The sequence below is a fragment of the Dermacentor albipictus genome, chromosome 3 (genome assembly GCF_038994185.2).
Source record: "Dermacentor albipictus isolate Rhodes 1998 colony chromosome 3, USDA_Dalb.pri_finalv2, whole genome shotgun sequence".
Taxonomy (NCBI): domain Eukaryota; kingdom Metazoa; phylum Arthropoda; class Arachnida; order Ixodida; family Ixodidae; genus Dermacentor; species Dermacentor albipictus.
The window spans coordinates 185,021,739-185,043,828 of NC_091823.1; the positions used below are offsets into that span (position 1 = coordinate 185,021,739).

General features: G+C 47.6%; 1 protein-coding gene across 11 annotated transcripts in view; it reads right to left on the reverse strand.

The window, feature by feature from the left end:
- The window catches only part of LOC139057669 (DENN domain-containing protein 2D-like), a 614,144-nt gene that overhangs the window by 200,635 nt on the left and 391,419 nt on the right, over positions 1 to 22,090 (reverse strand). For all 11 annotated transcript variants that reach the window (XM_070536315.1, XM_070536318.1, XM_070536317.1 and 8 more), the window contains exon 14: positions 679 to 803. In XM_070536315.1, the coding sequence (XP_070392416.1) occupies positions 679 to 803 (125 nt within the window). The remainder of the gene's footprint in view (positions 1 to 678; positions 804 to 22,090) is intronic.

A 22,090-nucleotide genomic window follows, 5' to 3' on the forward strand; every position in this document is an offset into this window, starting at 1 on the left:
TGATAACAGCTGCTAGTTCCATAGACAACAACCAAATACTATTGCCTGTAAAGGCCAAGCAGGATAGGACAAGCCCGGCTGATCAGTCTTGACTATGACATAATAGTTCTGTGAAAACCCGCAAGGTGGAGAGAAGTAATTTAATAAAGAGAAAATCAGACATCCACCCGTTCGTAGCAAGTGCTAAAAAGGAAACCCATACGAGTTCCTCGAAAGAAAAGCTTCGCAGTTGAAGAAAAATTCGTCCTGGTCCGGGACTCAAACCCGGGACCACCACCTTTCCGGGGCAGCCGCTCTACCATCTGAGCTAACCGGGCGGCCAGCAGATGGTAGGGCGAAGTCGAATTTGTCGACAACTCGAAGCACAGGGAGGAGTTTTGATGTTTACGTCAAAATTGCATCAAAACTCTTGCCTGTGCTTTGAGTTGTCGACAAATTCGACTTTGCCCTACCATCTGCTGGCCGCCTGGTTAACTCAGATGGTAGAGTGGCTGCCCCAGAAAGGCGGTGGTCCCGGGTTTGAGTCCCGGACCAGGACGAATTTTTCTTCAACTGCGAGGCTTTTTTTTTTTTTTTTGAGGAACCCATATGGGTTTCCTTTGTAGCAGTTGCTACGAATGGGTGGATGTCTGATTTTCTCTTTATTAAAGTCTTGACTAGGCAGGACAAGAGGCTCACTTGAAAAGTAGATTCGTTGAGGTCATCCGACAGGGTGATGTGCTGGTCACAATGTCCCACCAGCTCAACAAACAGACGAATGAAGGCCTCTGTGATCATCATGTCTCGCACACAGCCCGTCGGATCTGCACATTTGCCACCAGTCAGAGTCACAAGCTGTATCTAGTCATCTAGCGAAACATTTCCTAGTCTCATGCTGTCATAGAAAACTGTTCAGCTGAACCAGCATCCTCTTAGTTTAGTAGAACAATGATTACACAGGGCCTGCACATCTCCACTTGTAGTGAGAGTGAAGAATCAGACAGCAGCAATACTGCGAGTAAAGAATTGTTTAACGCTTTGTTGGGCGCGAGAATACGAAAGCTGTTCCAGCACAGAGATGAAAGTGCTTGCCAAAGACTCATGCACTATCAATGCAGAATGCACAGCGGCATGTACTATTTATTTATTTACTTTATTTAGCCTCAGTGCTTACAGAAAGCATTATACAGCTTAGATCACTTATAACAGAACCCTTTATAGAGCAGAAGTGGCTACAACGCAGCCTTTTCCAACTCCCGTTTACCCTTCCACAGAACTCCAAGTATATGTATACCACTTACAGTACAGCTGCACGAGAAGAAAATCTGGTTATAATGTGGCTTCCATGGGAAAATCCTGCTGACAAGCATGGTAGCAAGCATACCTCTTAATGAGGTGTGCCAGCCGATGGGAGCGGAGAGCAATGAGGGTGACACGGAGGAGCAAGCAAACAAATAAACGGGGAAACAAAAAACGGCGGCACAGCGATGCGGGCACTTGGTGGTTCCCTAGACGACAAAGAAGCCTTTTACTCGGCTGCTTATCAGTGGTGTGCTCTTCACTGAACATGGCTTCAGTTCCTGTGCGTGGGATGCATGTTGTCATGCTATGCAGATATCAAGCGTGCGACTCGACTGCTGTCAGTTTAAGCAGTGTTCCAGAAATTTCATTTGGAGCTGTTAGGCTTTATGCACACTTGTGAACTTCCGCTGTTGTGTGTGCACATATAGACTTGGTAGGCGTGCGCAGTACTTGCCGCAGCTGATCACCTGAGAAACCAAACTCCACTTCACATGCATTGCTGTCAGTTCCGACCATGCATGTGATCGCATGCGTAATCTCTATGTAATTGTCTACAGGTTGTTACGTATTCGACGGCTAGACGCCGAGGGTGGCAGGACGACCGGCCCGAAGAACAGACGACTCACGCAGCGCCAGGAAGACAATGACGTTTATTCTTTCAGCGATGCGCTTTTTGAGCGCTAATCAGCCAATCAGAGAGAGGCAAAAGAAAGGAAGATATCGCAGCAAGCGGGGCAATCTTATCTGCAGATTACAACGTAGAATGCGACGAGCACTGCGAATGTTACAGGGTACAAACATATCATGGGCAAGCTTCCCGTGACGGCATGCTGCCCGACACCTCTGCCGGTTAGGCCAAACCAGCACGCCTCGTCGGCAACCACAGTTTTGATTTGGTGCCAAGTCAATGAAACACATTGCAGTGGCTGTATGGCACATGGAAAGTGGAGATACCTTGATAACAAAAGCGAGGGCACAGCCAGCACTCGAAGAGTGGCAACTTGGCCAGCAGTCGCTATGTTTTCAACACCCTGCATGTGCCAATCAGTCCAAGAAATAGGACGAGACACTGTACTGCGTCTGAAAGTTCGGTCGTTTTTCTTTAATTATTTTTATTACTTTGTCTGCTTCGTGTAAAAACCATGGGTACTTGGACATTCCCCTTTCAACGTTCGTAAAATTAAACAGATGCAGAACTCCTGGTCGCATGCTTAGATTCTCGGATACGCATGGCTGCTTGATCTACATGTTTTGCACACGTGCGGCCTTTGAACACTGTTCTTTTGGTTCTTTTGGTTTTGGACACGAAGCTTGCGCACTAGCATTCATGCCACAGTTTTATGCAATCACATGATAAGCTGACACATGACATATAGCCTTATATTACTCTTAACCTTCAGGATGCAAACTGTACAAGTGGTTTTATTATCCACCTGAAGCAAAGCAAGACAATGATAGATTGAAAAGGATTCAAAATTTGGCTGCCTGGTTTGTGTCAGGCAATTACCGCAGGACTATTAGGGTGGAAAGTATAAAAGAAACACTGAATTGGGAGCATTTAGACAATCGTCGACATAAGTTGCGATTGAAATTCTTTCATGCTGTTTACCATGGTCGTGTCGGGATTGAAAATACAAAATATTTGCTTGCACCTCACTATGTCTCGGACAGAGTTAATCACATGTTCAAGGTACGGGAAATCGCATGCAAGACTGATTTACTTCGATTGTCTTTCTTTCCTAGAAAAATCCACGAATGGAACCAATTGCCATCAAACATTGCCCCTGTTATGTCTAATGATATCTTCTTTTCTATGTTAGCATAACCGTGTTTAAGTTTGCCAATGACATGTGTGTCTTGTGACCGATTGTGATTAGTGATTATTTTTATTAGTTGTGCGACTGACACTGTATGTATTTCTATATCTTTTCTTGTGTATATCCCCCCCACTGCAATGCCTGTTAAGGCGCTGTGGGTAATAAAGTAAATCGATAAATAAATAAATAAATAAACAAACTTGAAACCCACATTATTGTTGGAAACAGATATCTTATAAATTTTTACTGTAGGTATATGTGTGAGCTATTGAAGTGTAATCAGTTTGTGTAAATATGATGTATGTGTGCGTTAATATATGTGAGTATATGTGCAAGAATATGTGCATGTCACCTGTATGTGCTGTTAATGGCTATGTTGTATGATTAATCTGTTTCATCCCCTGAACGTCACCACTGCTAAAGGTTTCCAGGTTGCCTGTGCCCAGTCAAACTGCCTAAAAACAGCTTTTTCTCCAGGTATCCCTACCAGAAATGTGTATTTTTTCTGGAAAATGACACTGAAGCTGTGTATAAAAGCCATCTCGTAGGTAGGTGAGCAAAATGAGAACAAGGTAAAAGCGGGAGACAACGTTTGGGCTAGTGGACTTGTCTTTTTCAAGGCGACATATGCTTTCCTTAGCACAGTATATATAGGTAGGGCTCTTCTATTCAATCAATCAATCAATCATTTTATTTCCTTAAAGAAGGAGGAGTACAGGACTAAAAGCTTGGACAGCTTGATGAGGTCCCGACCCCTTGTAAGTTGGCATAACAGCAAGATGACAGCCAGTCATACACAAGAAATGAAAAAAAAAAGGCATCACAATGTAACGGGTAATACAGAGTAAAACAAGACGGCAAGAAATAATCAACACTCATAAATAACAGTGGGGAACAAAATTAGGAGAATAAGAAGGCATGGTCTAGTCTTGGAAATAAATAAGTTGACAAAAACGTTTAATGCGAGAGTTTCGGTTTCTGGAGGGATCAAAATTTTGTCGGTCTAATAGGTTTAAAAGCGAAGGTAATGTACGAGATAAAGATTGCTCATCATAGGAGGTTCTTGGGGTAGGTACGAACCACATTTCTTTATGTCGGGTCTGTCGAATATTTGTATTTTCTCGAAGTTTTGCCAGATGAATTGTATCATCAATGCCAAATTTTACGAAATCTTTGTAGCACAACATCAGCCTATAATTGTAAAAACAAAATACAGGAAGAATTTCATATTTAGAAAAAAGTGGTTTTGTGGAGTGCATATAATGGACATCAGCTATGTAACGCACAACTCTTTTTTGTAGCAAATGCAGTTCGTGCAAGTTTGTTACACCAGTTGTACCCCACACCATGACGCAGTACTGCATGACAGATACCACCAGAGCATTGTATAGCAGTATTTTTACCTTGGTCGGGAGTAAGCGACGCAGATGAGCAGTAACACCAATGGCAGATGACAATTTAGATTGGAGATGATCAACATGCTCATTCCAGGTAAGGTGCTTTGTAAAATGCACCCCAAGGATATTAACGGAATCCACTATCTCTAACTGCTCACTGCCCAGACACAAATTCATATTAGTTGTCAACAACTTTCCTCTAGGCGCGTACAAGATAACTTTTGTTTTCTTAGGGTTGATATTTAAGCAATTTATCACGGACCACCGTTCTAAGTCAGACAGCGTCTTATTAGCCTTTATTTCTATATCTGTTTCCACGTTGCCTGTAATAAAAACGGTTGTGTCGTCGGCATACGAAACGAATGTAGCGTTATCTGTACAGCGTACAATGTCGTTTATATAAATAAAAAATAAAAGTGGGCCCAGAATGCTGCCTGGCGGCACACCAGTGATAACTGGCTTCCTTGAAGATATTGTGTTACTGGCATCTACGAACTGTGATCTGTGGGACAGATAAGATGTCATAAGCGAGTGGGCGGTTCCACGTACACCATACATTTCTAATTTGTTAAGAAGGATGGAATGATTAATTAAATCAAAAGCCTTAATATGCCTAGTGCCATATGCTTCCGGCTGAATGCATCTAAAATTATTTCTTTTTGGCTCAGGAGGGCTGTTTCCGTAGAGCGGTGCTTTCTAAAACCATGTTGAAAGTCTGCAATCAAATGGTGACGATTAAAGAATGAGAGTAATCGCGCATGCATTATTTTCTCAATGCCCTTAGAAAATACTGGAATTATTGATATAGGCCGATAATTATTTAATGCTGCTTTATCACCGCGCTTGAAGACGGGAACAACGTGGGTAATTTGCATTCTCTTAGGAAAGGCACCTGTTGATAATATTGTAACGGATACGAAAGGCGCGGACAAGAAGAGAGAAGACGAAGAGGACGAGGAGTTTGGGAGGCCGAGCTGCGCTGTGATCACGCTACGATCATCGTCCATCGCCTGTAAATAAAATCATTTCCTCGCAATTCCTCGTAACAGTTGTGGTGGAAGGTGCTGGGTAATCGACACCCGAAGACGGAGGCTGAACCACAAGTTCTTCGACGGAGCCATCGCCTTGCTGGACTACCACCGAATCCACCAGAGTTGAATATGTCCCAGGACGCAGAGGAACAACGGCCCATTCCAACTGCTGCACCGACAAGTTCTGTTCTGCAACTGAGAGATGCGCGTCCCTTCGCCGGAAGATCGGACGAAGACGTTGAGGAATGGCTCATCCATTATCACCGGGTGAGTGCCGCCAACAAGTGGAATAGCGCTTCTCAGCTTTCGAACGTCGTGTTCTAACGGATACGGCGTTGTTATGGTTCGACAATCACGAGGAGACGTTCACAACATGGGGAAGATTTGTTTCGGAAATCAAAGAGCAATTCGGCGACTCCTCGACGAAAAAGAAAAGGGCAGAACAGACGCTACTGCAACATGCGCAAGTGCCAGGTGAAACCTGCACGACGTACATCGAGGCAGTAATAAAACTGTGTAGGACGGTGGACTGTGGAATGTCCAAGGAAGACAAAGTTGGGCACATCCTAAAAGGAATTGCCGAGGATGTATACAATTTCCTCATTGCAAAAGATAACCTGGCTTCCGTCGCTGACGTCATTCGGCACTGTCGCACTTTCGAGCAACTAAAGACGAGGCGCATCACGCCGAAGTTTGGCAGGCTAGCCAATGTGACAACAGTTGCAAGCGTGGACAGCAACCAGCCTCTCGATCTTGCATCAACGATCCGGCAAATAGTTCGGGAAGAGCTCAGCCTGCACGCGCAAGTGACACATCCAGGCACTCATAGCGTCCGCCTACCACCAGATTTTGAGCCAAACGTGGCATCCTTCTCTCCGTATCCTGCGTCAAGGGGCACTGAGGATTATGAACTCGCGCCTCGACAGCAGCCACGTCTCTACGACAGAGGCTCTGCTTATGACGCTCGGCCACAACGAGAGCACTCGCGTTTTTACCCCCCGAGGCCCTCCGACTTCTGTCAGGCCGCGACAAGAACAGCATCGACCCTACTACCACGACGTGACTTATGAAAGATACAACGGATTTCAGCAAGCAGCAGGGACACGATATCCACATGACAACGAACTTTCTCGCCGCCCGCAGCCACCTACCATTCGTTTCGAGGAAGACGCTGTGAACCGCGATTCTCCCGTGTGCTACAACTGCGGTTCCACAGGCCGTATATTTGGTATTGTCGCCAAGGCCGTCAATCACGTAGGACACCACCGATGTTCTCGTCACCCAGAACCTGTACTTCATATGACTTGCGGACGACCGATTTCCTTACAATGGACCACTTCTCACACGAGCCCAGACGCAGCGATTCGCCAGCATCTGAGCGCAGTTTGATGCCACCAAATAACCGTACCCGCCGCTCGCCGTCTCCTCGGCGCCGTTTCCTCACCGTCGCCGGGAAACTAGCATCCGCGGCCAATGGAGGTGTGGTCGCCGAACGGTCTTTGCCAGAAATGCCTCTGCCTGTTGTGATGCTCAAAAATAAAGTGAATGTCTCGATTGACGGAATACCGACCATGGCGTTAGTTGATACTGGGGCGACTGTGTCTGTGATGAGTCTCGTTTTCAAAAACTGTCTAGGCCACAAAGTCATGTTTTCTTGGAACGACGGTATTACTTTTTTGTGGAGTAGGCGGCGAGTGGCTTCGTCCCCTTGGTGTTTGTGCTGCGAGTGTTTTGTTGGCTGCAAAAGTGTTTGTGTCGGAATTCCTTGTTCTTTCTCGTTGTTCGCATGATGTTATCCTTGGGATAGATTTTCTTGAACAGTGCGGCACTTCCGTGGACTGTGGTTGTGGCGAAATATCATTGAACAAGTTATTTATATCAGCACATTCCGAACAAAGGTCAGGTGGTGAAGACAGGGACACAGACACACTCAGTGTTCTTGATGGAGTGAATGCACCATTGTGGTGCCTGATGCCCGCTCGTGTTTCTGCAACTACTGTTGATGCTGATTGTGTTGACCTTGTAGTTAGGCCTCTCCACATAAACTGTGCTAAAAAAGATATACTTGTGCCCTGCTCTGCCGTGTGCATGACGAAAGGAGTCACCACATTGTGGGCGCTGAACTGTTCCGCCACGTCAGTTGTCCTTCCTCGCGGTATGAAAATCGCTCTCTTCGATAAAGCCGCGTGTAGCTCAATAGCGGCACTAACTACGGACTTCTCTACAGTTTGCTCTCCTTGCGATAATCGCCATTCTGAAGAGCTAATGCTCGGCATGATCAGCAAGGCTCTCGGTACATCGGAACGGCAAGCACTGGTACAGGTCCTTGCCAGGCATGAGGCAGCATTCGACTTCACGCATGGAGATGCACCCCTTCATTTACTGTCGTCCCGCGCTCATCACAGAATAGATACCGGCTCAGCACACCCCATCCGCCGGAAGCCCTACCGAGTGTTATCATCCAAACGCAAAGTTATTGCAGAACAAGTCAAGGAGATGATGAGCAAAGGTGTCGTTCAAGAGTCGTGTAGTCCATGGGCAGCCCCAGTAATCCTGGTCCGAAAAAAAGATGGCTCCTGGAGATTCTGCGTGGACTACAGACATCTAAACGCAGTGACGAAGAAGGATGTATATCCACTACCCCGAATTGATGACGTCATTGATTGCTTACACTCTGCTTCTTACTTCTCAACACTTGATTTGCGATCGGGGTACTATTGGCAAATACCTATGGACCCTGCTGACAAGGAAAAGACTGCTTTCGTGACTCCAGATGGCCTATTCGAATTTAATGTTATGCCTTTTGGCCTTTGCAATGCTCCTGCCACCTTTGAAAGATTCATGGACACAGTACTACGTGGTCTAAAGTGGGAGATATGCATGTGTTACCTTGATGATGTTGTAATCTTTGGCCGCACAATTGAAGAACATAACGAACGCCTCAGCCTCGTTCTCGACTGCATTGAGAAAGCGGGACTGGTTCTAAACTCAAAAAAGTGTCGGTTCGGCGAACGTCAAACACTGGTCCTGGGACACTTAGTCGACAAGGATGGCGTCAGACCCGATCCTCGTAAGATTGAAGCGGTGAGCTCCTTCAAGCCACCGCAGTCAGCACGAGAACTCCGCTCATTCATTGGCCTATGTTCGTATTTTCGTCGCTTTGTTCCCCGGTTTGCCGACATCGTTCACCCGTTGACAAGTATTTTGCAACAAAATGCATCCATCAATTAGACACCAGAGTGTGACGCATCATTCTCTCAACTGAAGTTTGTACTAACGTCAGCACCCCTCTTGCGTCACTTCAATCCATCTTGCCCGACTGAAGTTCACACTGATGCTAGTGGAATCGGGATAGGAGCGGTGCTTGTACAACGTCACAGTGGCGCAGAACATGTTGTCGCATATGCCAGCCGTTGCCTGAGCAAATCTGAACGCAATTATACGGTTACGGAACAGGAATGCCTGGCAGTGGTTTTCGCCATACAAAAGTTTCGGTGTTATCTTTACGGTAGACCATTCAAGATTATCACCGACCACCATTCTTTATGCTAGCTGGTCAGTTTGCATGATCCCTCTGGTCGTCCCGCACGATGGGCGCTGCGCCTCCAGGAATACGACTTTGTGGTATCGTACAAGAGTGGCCGTCGTCACGCTGACGCAGACTGCCTTTCTCGGATTCCTCTTGCGACTACCGACTGCGATGCAGAGAATTTTGACGACTGTCTCGCTGCTGTTACTTCTACGTTCCCTGACGAGGCAGACTTTGAGCGAGAACAACGGAATGATGTTACCCTCGATCCGCTTTTTGTCGCCGCCCGTACTTCTAAAGGCAGCGGTCGCTTTACTGTCCATGATAAATTGCTCTACAAAACTAATTACTCCGGGCATGGAGCACGTTTTCTGCTTGTTGTCCCCGAGAGTCTCCGCTCCGACGTTCTATGCGCAATGCATGACGATGTGACATCCAGCCATTTCGGCTTCGTACGAACGCTGCATCGCACGCAAGAGCACTTTTACTGGCCCAAGATGTACGAAACAACCAAGCGCTGTGCCGCTAGTTGTGAAACGTGCCAACGTCACAAGCGACCGACCACCGCAGCCCCGGGTCCCCTTCGGCCATTGACACCGCCCAGTACGCCGTTCGAGCAAGTAGGCATTGACCTTTTGGGTCCATTCCCGTTATCTAACAGCAAGAACCGTTGGATAATTGTCTGCGTAGACCATCTTACACGGTATGCAGAAACTGCAGCCATACCGTATTCTACCGCTACTTGCGTGGCGGTCTTCCTGCTGCGTTCCGTGGTCCTTCGTCATGGCCCACCACGTGTCATCATCAGCGACCGTGGTCGCCAGTTCACTGCTGATGCCATTGAAGAGTTACTTCGTTTGTGCACTTCACAGTTCCGTCATTCCACGCCGTATCATCCACAGACCAATGGCCTCGTTGAAAGGACGAACAGAACGCTGACCAACATGCTTCCCATGTACGTCTCCTCCAATCATAAGAACTGGGACGACGTGCTGCCCTTCATCACTTACGCATACAACACGGCAAAACACGAAACCACGAACCACAACCCATTTTATCTTTTGTATGCAAGGTTACCGCGAAGCCCTCTCGACACTTTCTTACCCTTCGTACTGCACAGTGACGATTCTGTATCCAAGACTTTGTGTCTCGCCGAAGAAGCCCGTCGAATAGCTCGTCTTCGTACTCTGGCCTCGCAAAGTCGTTCGAAAGAGCGATACGACGACCGTCACGTACAAGTATCGTTGGAGAAAGGTGACTTGGTCCTTCTTTGGACACCGCAACGCAAGCGCGGATTGTGCCAAAAGTTCTTGTCACAATATTCAGGCCCATTTGCAGTCGTGGACCGCCTGAGCGAACTCACTTACGTCATAGCTCGCCTCCTGTGCAATGGTCAGCGATCAAGCAGAACTCGGCTGACTCATATTGCTCGCCTGAAGCCTTTCTACCCTGCTTGTCTATCCTGACTCGCCCCACGGGCTTCGTCTGCTTGCGGGGAAATGTAACGGATACGAAAGGCGCGGACAAGAAGAGAGAAGACGAAGAGGACGAGGAGTTTGGGAGGCCGAGCTGCGCTGCGATCACGCTACGATCATCGTCCATCGCCTGTAAATAAAACCATTTCCTCGCAACTCCTCGTAACAATATTAAGTTATAAACATGGGCTAGAATAGGGCTTATAATATCGAGCACATACTTTATAGGGCGAATCTGGATACCGTCGGCGTCTAGTGACTTGCTGTTGCTTGTAGCTCTAATAGACGAAAAAACTTCAGGAGAAGTAGTTGGAGCAAGGAAAAGCGATGCTCCATTCCTGTTTACTGGTAGAAACTGAGCGTGGTTAGTTAGGATATGTTCTAGGTCCTGTTGCGGTGCTAGAGTAAAGACTTCATTAAATGCATTTGGTACTGCATCTCCAGAAATTTGTTGCCCATCATGTTCCAATATATCAGGAATAGCTGAGTAAGAGTTAGGCTATAACAAGGCATTCAATTTGCGCCAAAGTACATCACTTCGTTGATTAGCAGGGTCACTAAATATTCCTAAAAAATAAGCATCTTTGGCAGTTCTAAGCTTATTTGCTAAACTGTTTCTGTATTCCTTAAACGCCTTAAGCAAGGCTTCATCCCTAGATTTCACAAATTTGGCATATAAAACATGTTTTTGTTTAATCATGTCAAGAAGCTCAGGGGTCAGCCAAGGTTTCCGCGCTTTAGGTGGCCTCGTAATTTTTTTGCATGGAAAATGCGTATCATACAACGGTTTAAAAATATTAATAAAAGCGGAATATGCAGAGTCGCTGTCTTATGCACAATAAACGCTGTCCTAAGTTTGCTGAGCAATGGCATGGCGAAAAGCCTCCAGATTTGATGGCGTAATTGACTGAATATAAACTGGTTCCTTAGTTTTTTGAGTCACACGATTGATTTTATTCACTAGTAGAATGATGCCTAGATGGTCACTGATATCATACAGAACGTCGGCCTCTAATGAATGAATATTTATATTTGATATGAACACATCTAATAAGGAGGCGCTGTCAACAGTTATGTGTGTTGCTGTAGAAATTGTATTTGAAAAACCGCAAGTTGTAATTAGAGACTGGAAATCATTTTGTAGCGGAGAAGATGACAGCATGTTTATATTGACGTCACCACCTAAAACAAGATTCATTTTTTCTTCTGTTGCATAACTGAAAAGCTTTTCAACGAAAGCAAGAAAGCGGGTCGCATCACCTGATGGTGGTCTGTACACAACAGAGAACAAGTTTGTATGGTTTTGTAGTGTCAGTACCTCATAATCGGAAGTTATACCAGTGAACTCGTCGACTGGTTCAGCAAAAATATTATCTTTGAGCAAAAGCGCTACACCACCCCCTCGCTTATCCTGTCGACTACAGAAGAACGATTGATAACCAGATAGCTGGAACAATTGTGATGTGGGCGTTAACCACGTTTCGGTTAACATTAGGACAGTAATCGGTATTCCGAAGCTGTGTATTAACATGGTAAGCTCATCAGTCTTATTTGCGAGCGATCGAACATTTTGATGAAAAAATGTCATTGCTGGTTGCTTATCTGATATAAGATCCTTGACCTCGGATGGTACATAACCCATATTTTAGATAAGAAGCTACCAGAAAAAAATGGACCCAACTGTTGCTCCTACGTCATCTTCAGCAAGTCATCAAGATGGCAAATGGGGACAATGGGGCTGCCGTCTGATTTCCAGGCAAAAATCTTGCCATTACGATACCAGGCATATTTCCAGCCGAGTTCTTTCTTTTTGCTGTTCACCGCTCCAAACAAACGTTTCATGGGAGGAGATAAGTGTTCATTGATGTAAATCGGAGTGGTGGGCTCCAGCTGAATATCTTCTGTTGTCAGCTGTTTTTTCCTTGCTTTCTCTAGGAAAGAATCGCGCTTGGCCCTGTGTCTGAACTGCACCACAATATTAGGGCAATTTGCGTTACCTCTTGTCCTAACTCGGTGGCAAACTTCAACACCAGAAACCTCGAAAGGTACATCAAGTGCACCTGCAAGTTTTCTGGTTACATCCAAGGTGTTTTCTTTTGGCTTCGTTGGTACACCTTTGATTTCTATGTTGAAACACCTGGTATGCTGGTCATTTTGCATGAGCCTTGAGATCATGATCTTCATGATCCTTGAGTTTTGCGAGCAGGGCATCTCGGTCCTTTTCCAGACCCTACACTGTGTTCCTTAGATCAGAGTTTTCATTTTTCAGCGCACTCACAGATGTTTTCATTTCTTCATAGTTCTTGTTCGCTAATTCCAAGAATCCCTTCATTTCTCTAATTTCTTTCCTTAAGTCTCTTTCCAGGCATTCGCACAGTTCTCTAAATTCATTCTTCAACTCGCGTTTAAGTTCTTCGAAAAGTTTAGATAGCTCTTGCTTGCCTGTCATTGCTACCAGAGCGCGGGACAAAACGGAGATAAGCGAACAAGAATGCGAGATAAATAACGGAAATAACAGTAACAGGAATGTGGCAGCATCAGCTACGGCCGATTGTGCATCCCACTATTTAGGAGGGGCATAAAAATCACCAACCTGTACAGGCGGAAAGAAGTGGTTCAGAATGCGTGCACGTGGCCGTAACCGCTGCTGCCAACTGATGCGAACGTGCTTCTTGCAGGGCTTTAAACCAAAGGGCTTGGGGTCCCGCGTAGGCGCGCTGCGGTAGACGGTAGGCGGCAGACACGGCCACTGTCAAGATGCTTTTTCTTGGGGCAATAAGCGGCGCAGCCTGGGTAGATGAAGTCTTCTTGCTGGCAGTTCCTTGCAGCTGTGATCTGTACAGGCGGAAAGAAGTGGTTCAGTATGCGTGCACGTAGCTGTAACCGCTGCTGCCAACTGATGCAAACGTGCTTCTTGCAGGGCTTTTAAACCAAGGGGCTTGGGATCCCGCGCAGGCGCGCTGCGGTAGACGCTAGGCGCCAGACACGGCCACTGTCAAGATGCTTTTTCTTGGGGCGATAAGCGGCGCAGCCTGGGTAGATGAAGTCTTCTTGCCGGCAGTTCCTTGCAGCTGTGAACTGTACAGGCGGAAAAAAGTGGTTCAGAATGCGTGCACGTAGCCGTAACCGCTGCTGCCAACTGATGCGAACGTGCTTCTAGCAGGGCTTTTAAACCAAGGGGCTTGGGGTCCCGCGCAGGCGCGCTGCGGTAGACGGTAGGCGCCAGACACGGCCGCTGTCAAGATGCTTTTTCTTGGGGCGATAAGCGGCGCAGCCTGGGTAGATGAAGTCTTCTTGCCGGCAGTTCCTTGCAGCTGTGATCTGTACAGGCGGAAAAAAGTGGTTCAGTATGCGTGCACGTAGCCATAACCGCTGCTGCCCAATTAATGCTACGTGTGACAAGGAAAGCAAACGCTTACCTTGTTCCTTCATCTTCCGAGGAACCCTACCTATAATACTGTGCTGAGGAAAGGATATGTCGCCTTGTAGAAGACAAGTCCACTTGTCAAAACGTTGGCTAGCCGCTTGTACCTTTTTCTTGTTTTGTTCATCGTCTTCAATTTCTATCTCCTGCTTTCCACCTATTTGCCTTCACAAAGTAGCGTAGCACAATATTTTGCTTCTGTGCATGACTCGGTTGAGCATGGCCATGCGCATCCTTCCTTGGCGGTAATAATCTACGGACTTAAAAGGCTAGCCGACTTCGTTCGCCACTGCTGGCTGCTCAGCACCATGCCAGTGAGCGTCTGCGACCGAGTGAGATGCGTTCATGTTTGCCTGTTCACGTGCAACACCGTGCACGTTAATTTAGTTAGCAAGTGAATGTTTACAGCAGTTTATACAGCTGATAAAACTACTAACCGTACTGTGTCTAGCTGTCCTATATTTTGCTATCACAATCAATGCTTCACATTTCTAGCACCATGGTCACTGCACAGCATTTTTTGCAAAAAACCAGAAGAAATTCCTGACGTTCTTCATCACTGTTGGGAAGACATATACTTTTGGGAAGAAGTATAAAGAACAATTTAAAAAAAATTTTTATTTCATAACATACCTACCAATCAATAACGATAATGGAGTCCTATGTAACATGTCCTTTGGCCTGCCTTCACTATGTATGACTGCGTAGCATTGTGATCCAAAAAGTGGCTTGCTTGTATGTATTTCAAGAAAAGTCATTTAACATATCATTGATAACCCTTAAAGGGGATGATGATGATCATAATCATCATTATCAGCCTCGTTACACCCACTGCAGGGCAAAGGCCTCTCCCATACTTCTCCAACTACCCTGGTCAAGTATTAATCCTGGCGATGTTGTCCCTGCAAACTTCATCTCATCCGCCCACCTAACTTTCTGCCGCCCTCTGCTACGCTTCCCTTCCCTTGGAATTCAGTTCGTAACCCTTAATACCATCGGTTATCTTCTCTCCTCATTACATGTCCTGCCCATGCCCATTTCTTTTTCTTGATTTCAACTAAGATGTCATTAACTCGCGTTTGTTCCCGCACTGAACCTGCATTTTTCTTATCCCTTAACGTTACACCCATCATTCTTCTTTCGATAGCTCGTTGCATCGTCCTCGATTAAGTAGAACCCTTTTCGTAAGCCTCCAGGTTTCTGCCTTGTACATGAGTTCTGGTATGACACAGCTGTTATACACTTTTCTCTTGAGGGATAATGGCAACCTGCTGTTCATGATCTGAGAATGCCTGCCAAATGCACCCAAGCCCATTCTTATCCTTCTAATTACTTCAGTCTCATGATCCGGGTCCGCGGTCACTACCTATCCTAAGTAGATGTATTCCCTTACCACTTCCAGTGCCTCGCTACCTATTGTAAACTGCTGTTCTCTTCCAAGACTGTTAAACATCACTTCAGTTTTCTGCAGATAAATTTTTAGACCCACCCTTCTGCTTTGCCTCTGCAGGTCAATGAGCATGCATTGCAATCGGTCCCCTGAGTTACTAAGCAAGGGAATATCATCAGCGAATCACAATTTACTAAGGCATTCTCCATTAACTCTTATCGCCAATTCTTCCCAATCCAGGTCTCTGAATACCTCCTGTAAACAGGCTGTGAATAGCATTGGAGAAATCATATCTCCCTGCCTGACGCCTTTCTTTACTGAGATTTTGTTGCTTTCTTTATGGAGGACTAGGTTGCTGTGGAGCCGCTATAGATACCTTTCAGTATTTTTACATACGGCTCGTCTACACCCTTATTCCGTAATGCCTCCATGACTGCTGAGGTTTTGACTCAACCAAACGGTTTCTCCTAATCAATGAAAGCTATATATAAGGGTTGGTTATATTCCGTACATTTCTCTATCATCTGATTGATAGTGTGAATATGGTCTATTCTTGAGTAGCCTTTATGAAATCCTGCTTGGTCCTTTGCTTGACAGAAGTCTAAGGTGCTCCTGATTCTATTTGCGATTACCTTAGTAAATACTTTGTAAGCAACGGACAGTAAGCTGATCGGTCTAATTTTTCAAGTCTTTGGTGTCCCCTTGCTTAGGGATTATGATTATGTTAGCGTTCTTCTAAGATTCCGGTACGCTCGAGGCCATGAGGCGTTGCGTACACAGATTGGCCAGTTTTCTTTTAGAACAATCTGCCCACCATCCTTCAACAAATCTGCTCTTACCTGATCCTCCCCAGCTGCCTTCCCCCTTTACATAGCTCCCAAGGCTTTCTTTGCTTCTTCCAGCGTTACTTGTGGGATTTCACATTCGTCTAGACTATTCTGTTATATTCAGTTTCGTTATTCATTTCAGTTCTTTATTCCCCAGGGGGTGCTTCTGTTCTTCATTATATATTTGGTTGTATATGCTAAATAAATGGCTGTTTACTTCGGGACGGCTGGAGTCTGACTTCCACCTTCGGTCAACACCACATTGGCGACGAGGATTTCGTGAACATACCCCCAGCCCCGCTGCGCCGTCCGTACCTGCCCACCATGAGCTTCACCGGGCTTGCTCCGCCACCGTTTTTCCTTCCGACGCCCGGCCGTCCCTCATTGCCATGGGAGCAGTGGGAGCAGATGTTCAACGTGTACTTGCTGGCATCCGGAGCCACCGCATTCAAGCGGAGCAACGCAAGGCTATTCTTTTGCATTGTTTGGGGGCGGATGGCCAGCGTATTTATCAGACGCGATATGCAGGGACCAGCGCCGCAGCACCGGCCGCGCAAAGTGCCGCAGCACTCGCCGATGACAAGTCTGTCGTGGTCCCTCCTGACGAATACGACTCTGCACTCGCCGCATTACGGCACCAGTTTTCGACGTCGCGCAACGTTATCATCGAGCGTCATCGCTTTCAACGTCGCAGCCAACACACAGGCGAGTCCGTTCATGACTTTGTTGCCGCTCTACGGGAGCTAGCGTCACATTGTTCGTTTGCCTCGCAAGATGATGCTCTGCGAGACCAATTCGTTGCCGGCATAGCTTTCACTCGCGTACGTGAGCGGTTACTGCTCGAGGGTTCCACACTTTCATTCGAGAATTCTGTTCGAATTGCACTTCAGTTTGAGCAGGAGGCTGAAGAGCTAAAGGAGCTCTCTGCTTCGGTCGAAGCAATTTCATTGCGGCAGCGTCGAAAACCATCGTCGCATTCTTCGAAAAAAAAAAGGAATTCACAACCAGCAGCCACCTTAGAGCAGAATTTAACGAGGAGCGCAGGCGGCTCACGTGCGCCGCAGCGGAACCGCCCCCCTCAGCGGAACCGAGAACAGAGTAGCCGCTGCGGTTCGCCACATTGTTTCCGATGCGGCTCGCGGAACCACATCGCGGCAGCGCCGCAGTGCCCAGCACAAGGCAAGACTTGTTCGTTTTGCGGTCACAAGGGCCACTTTCAAAGGGTATGCAACCGCAAGTTAACCCAAATGCAAGGCCGAGTCCGTGAAGTTGAATTTAATGAAGATGTTTCGTCTTCCAGCAGTGCTGAGAAAGTTTTGACTGTGCAACGTTCCGCGCATAGCGGAATTCATATTCAAGTGCAAGTCGCGAATGTCACTTTGACATTCCTTGTTGATTCAGGGTCGTCTGTTTCAATCCTGTCAGAGCAAGAATTCAGTCGATATTTTCAGAGCGTTCCGCTTCTGCCTGCTCCACATGTTACTCTGTTTTACTACTCTCAACGGCCGATTCCAGTGCTAGGTTGTTTCCAGGCAGACGTTCGATTTCAAGGCCGCACAGCGTCGCTACGTCTTTATGTTGTTCACCAAGGAACTTGCCTGATCGGTCTTGATGGCATTAAAGCCTTGGATCTTTGCACTGAGGGTTCTGCTCTCAAGTGCTTATACACGTTCATTGCTCCGCAGCCGACTCTTGTTGACCCGCTATCTTGTTCTATTTCCACACCGTCAAGCATGCAGCCCCATAACAAAGCTCTTCGCCAGCTTTAGCACACGAGTTCAGTTCACTTTTCAGTCTCGAGTTGGGTCTCGCTAAGGGGTTCACGCATCGCATCAAGACATGGCAAGGCATGCAGCCTGTAACTTCGAAGCTTCGCCGTCTGCCGTATTCTCTCCGGTCACCAGTATCAAATGAGCTTCAGAGGTTGCTGAGCCTTGATATCATCGAGCAGATCGATGCTTCTGAATGGGTGTCCCCCATTGTTGTTGTTAACAAGAAAGATGGTAGCATCAGGATCTGTGTAGACCTTCGAGAGCCGAACAAAGCTATTGTTCCAGACAGTTTCCCATTGCCCCATACAGAGGAGCTGCTTCACGCTTTGGTAGGCGCTACACACTTCTCCAAACTTGACTTGGCTTCTGCTTACCATCAGGTTCTCTTGCACCCTGACAGCAGGGATCTGACAGCTTTCATCACCCATGATGGCCTTTTCCGTTTTAAAAGAGTTTGCTTTGGGTTGGTTTCTGCCCCAGCGGCATTTCAGAAGATGATGGCGAAAATCCTTGACCGCTGCCCTGGCGTGCTGTTCTACATTGATGATATCATCATTTTTGGCAAGACCGCAGAACAACACCTTTCAAGCTTGAAGACCGTGCTGCAAAAGATCAAGAACGCAGGTCTAAAACTGAACAACAAATGCCTTTTCGACGTTCCAGAACTTGCCTTTCTAGGGCACAAGGTCACTGCACGTGGTATCTCGCCACTTCCAGAGAAAGTAGACTCCATAGTTAACACACCAGTGCCAACTGATGTGGCCGCCCTTCGTTCGTTCCTGGGCCTCGTAGAATACTACTCCAAGTTTGTTCCACACTTGGCACAAGTGGTTGAGCCTATGAGAGTCTTACTTCGCAAAAATGAGCCATTCATCTGGTCTGCCGAAGCAGACAGCAGTTTCCAGAGGGTCAAGGAAATGCTTTCGTCAAGTACAGTCCTCCAGATGTTCGATCCGTCATTGCCAGTAATTGTGTCGACCGGCACGTCCGACTGTGGCCTGGGAGCAGTCCTGCAGCAACAAACAGCAACAAAGTGGCCACGGGCACCGCACAGTCACTTTCGCATCTCGTACACTCTCGCCTGCAGAGAGAAAATATTCAGTCGGTGGACGAGAAGCTCTTGCGTGAATTTGGGCATGTGAGCGATGGCACACGTACCTGTGGGGTCGCCATTTCACAATTAGAACAGACCACCTGGCACTGGTGTCCTTGCTGTCGTCACAAGGACATGGAAGACACCCACTCCGAATTTCACGATGGAATGCACGACTGCTTTGCTACAATTTCACTGTTGAATACCGCAAGGGGTCCACAAACATTGTAGCAGATGCACTTTCTCGGCTACCAGCACCTACCTCAGAGGCAGAGATTGCTAAGGAGGAAGAAATTGTCTCGTTCATTGAGCCAGCCTACGTGACAAAGGAGGAGTTCAGGCAGGCCGCCCTCGACGACAGTTGCCTGGAAACTGTCAAGTCATTCGTGCTGAGTTCCTGGCCGCCAAAGAAGTCCATACCAGAAGAGGCGAAATCATTCTACGCCATTCGGGAAGAACTTTCTGTTGTCGATGACCTGCTTCTGCGTGGAGAGCGCCTCGTTGTTCCGTCCTCCCTCACGGCTCAGATCATCGGCACCGCGCACGAGACACATCCGGGTATCACGCGCACGAAGGTGCGACTGCATGAGCGGTTCTGGTGGCCACGAATGGATCAGCAAGTGGAAACGGCAGTAAAAAACTGCCATATCTGCATGGAGGCAGATAAGTCCGCCAGAACATCACCAGCACCGTTGCAACCTGTTGAATGGCCTGAGCGACCGTGGCAAAAGCTTGGCCTAGACATTGTTGGTCCTTTGGAGCATGCAGCTTACAACGGCAGATTTGCTATAACGCTTGTTGACTACCATTCTAAATGGCCAGAAGTGTATTTTTGCAGCGAAGTGTCCACTAGCACCGTGAAAGACTTTTTAAGAAGTGTTTTTGCCTGTGAAGGCTACCCGGAAGAGATTGTTTGTGACAATGGACCTCAGTTCACTTCGCGTGAGTTCATAACTTTCCTGCAAAACAGAGGCATCAGTCTTTCACATTATTCGGTATACTACCCCCAAGCCAATGGGCAAATAGAATGTTTCAATCGCACATTGAAAAACTTCATTCAAGTCTCACTCCTCGAAAGACGACCACTCCGACAAGCTGTCACAGAATACCTTGCCATTTACCACTGTACTCCGCACGCCACCACTGGGGTCGCCCCAGCAGTTCTGCTGCATGGTAGAATGCCCCGAACGAGGCTGGATATTGTGGGTTTCTCGGCACCAGTATTTACGGAAGATCCAGCCAAGGAGTTGAAGCGACTTCGTCAAAGGGTTCGGCATCAGCAGCAAAGCAGCAAGCACTACACGGACAAAAGGAGAGCCGCCAAGAATACGAAGATAGCCGTAGGCGATTTTGTCCGCATCAAAAAACCGTCCGTTCGGTTCAAGGGAGACTGCGCCTTTTCTTCACCAACTGAGGTGATCAAGAGGAGGGGACCAGCCTCTTTCAGACTTGGAGACGACCATACGTGGAATGCCTCCAAGCTTTCCAGGGTTCCAGAGAGGGGCACCTGGGAACCAGGCCCACTTGCCATGCCGTAGCCGCGGTCTCCTGATGCGCTGCAGCCCACCACGTCACAGCTTCCTGATGCGCTGCAGCCTGCCACGCCGCAGCCGCGGTCTCCTGAGGCGCTACAGCCTCTTTCTCCTAGTACGCAGGCGCTGTCTCCTGGCATACCACAGCAGCAGTCAATGAGCCCGTCGCCTGTGCGATGTCCAACGCGGCCGACCCGAGAGCGCCGGTCACCGGCCTGGCTCCAAGACTATCATATCAGACCAATTAGTTCGCGGTCTGACATTGTGTTGTAAATATGTGTTCTGTCATTGTGTACATAAGTTGTAAATATGTGTAAATAAGTACAGTGTGCATGCTTTGGGGTTTTCGTTACTAATAATTACTAACAACTAACCACTAAAAATAAGGGAGGGAATATGTTATATTCAGTTTCGTTATTCATTTCAGTTCTTTATTCCCCAGGGGGCGCTTCTGTTCTTCATTATATATTTGGTTGTATATGCTAAATAAACGGCTTCTTACTTCGGGATGGCTGGAGTCTGGCTTCCACCTTCGCTCCACACCACATATTCTGTTTTTCATTATCGTTGTGGGTGCCACTATCACTATAGAACTCCTCAGCCACTTGAACTATCTCATTCATATTAGTAATGATATTGTCACGTGATGGTGATGTTGAAGAACACAGTAGCAATACTGTGAAAGACAAAATTAACTTTTATTGGGCGAACCTGTGCCCACAAAAAGAGGCTACACTTTGTGGGGTTTCCGGCCCTCGCAGTGGTTGTGTGGAGCCATTGCGTTGTGTTGCCGGGGGCTCCGTGACCCTCTCCTCCTTGCCTGGACGGGGTGGCAGCGGGTCATAAAACACTGTCACTCTGCTGTCATCCCGCCCACGTGAAGGTCAACGGGCTTTCGCCATTGGCTAAGATTTTGGCGGGATTTGGGCCCTGCTTGCGTGCACTCCGGGTAAGCGCGCGCAAGACAGGCGCCCGGGGAGACCACATCGGGGCGTCGGAAGGTGCGTACATGTTCCTCTCTGCCGGCGGCGGCCTCCTTTGTCCGCCGCCGGCCGATGGTTACTCCGGCTCGTCGGGGTCCCGGCCTCGGCGGGCGTGCGCGCACTCTTCCGTCGTCTCGATGTCCTGAGGCAGCGTCTGCCGATCGTGCCCCCGTCTGTTCGTCTGTCGTTTCTCTCTATTTCCCTTTTCTCTGCTGTGGGGCGCACGATGGCAGGCGCTGACTGAAGGATAGGCAAATTCTTCTTCTGGGGGTTCTTTGTTCTTTGTTTCTCTCTCTGTCGCGGTGCGCCGTTAGCGGCCACCGGCGACCATTTGGCTATGTTTTGTGTGATTCATATTCGGAAGTTATGTTAAAACGTGTGTTTGTATTGAGTCCCAGGTTAATAAATGTTCTTTGTTGTTTCTTGAGAGCTTTGCCTAGGGTCTCCCTTGCTGCGCGCGCGCGGTCTCGCCTTCCCCTCTGCTGTGGGGCCGGCGGGGCGCGTACGCGCGCAGCTGCGCGTCGGCACACGGATCGGGC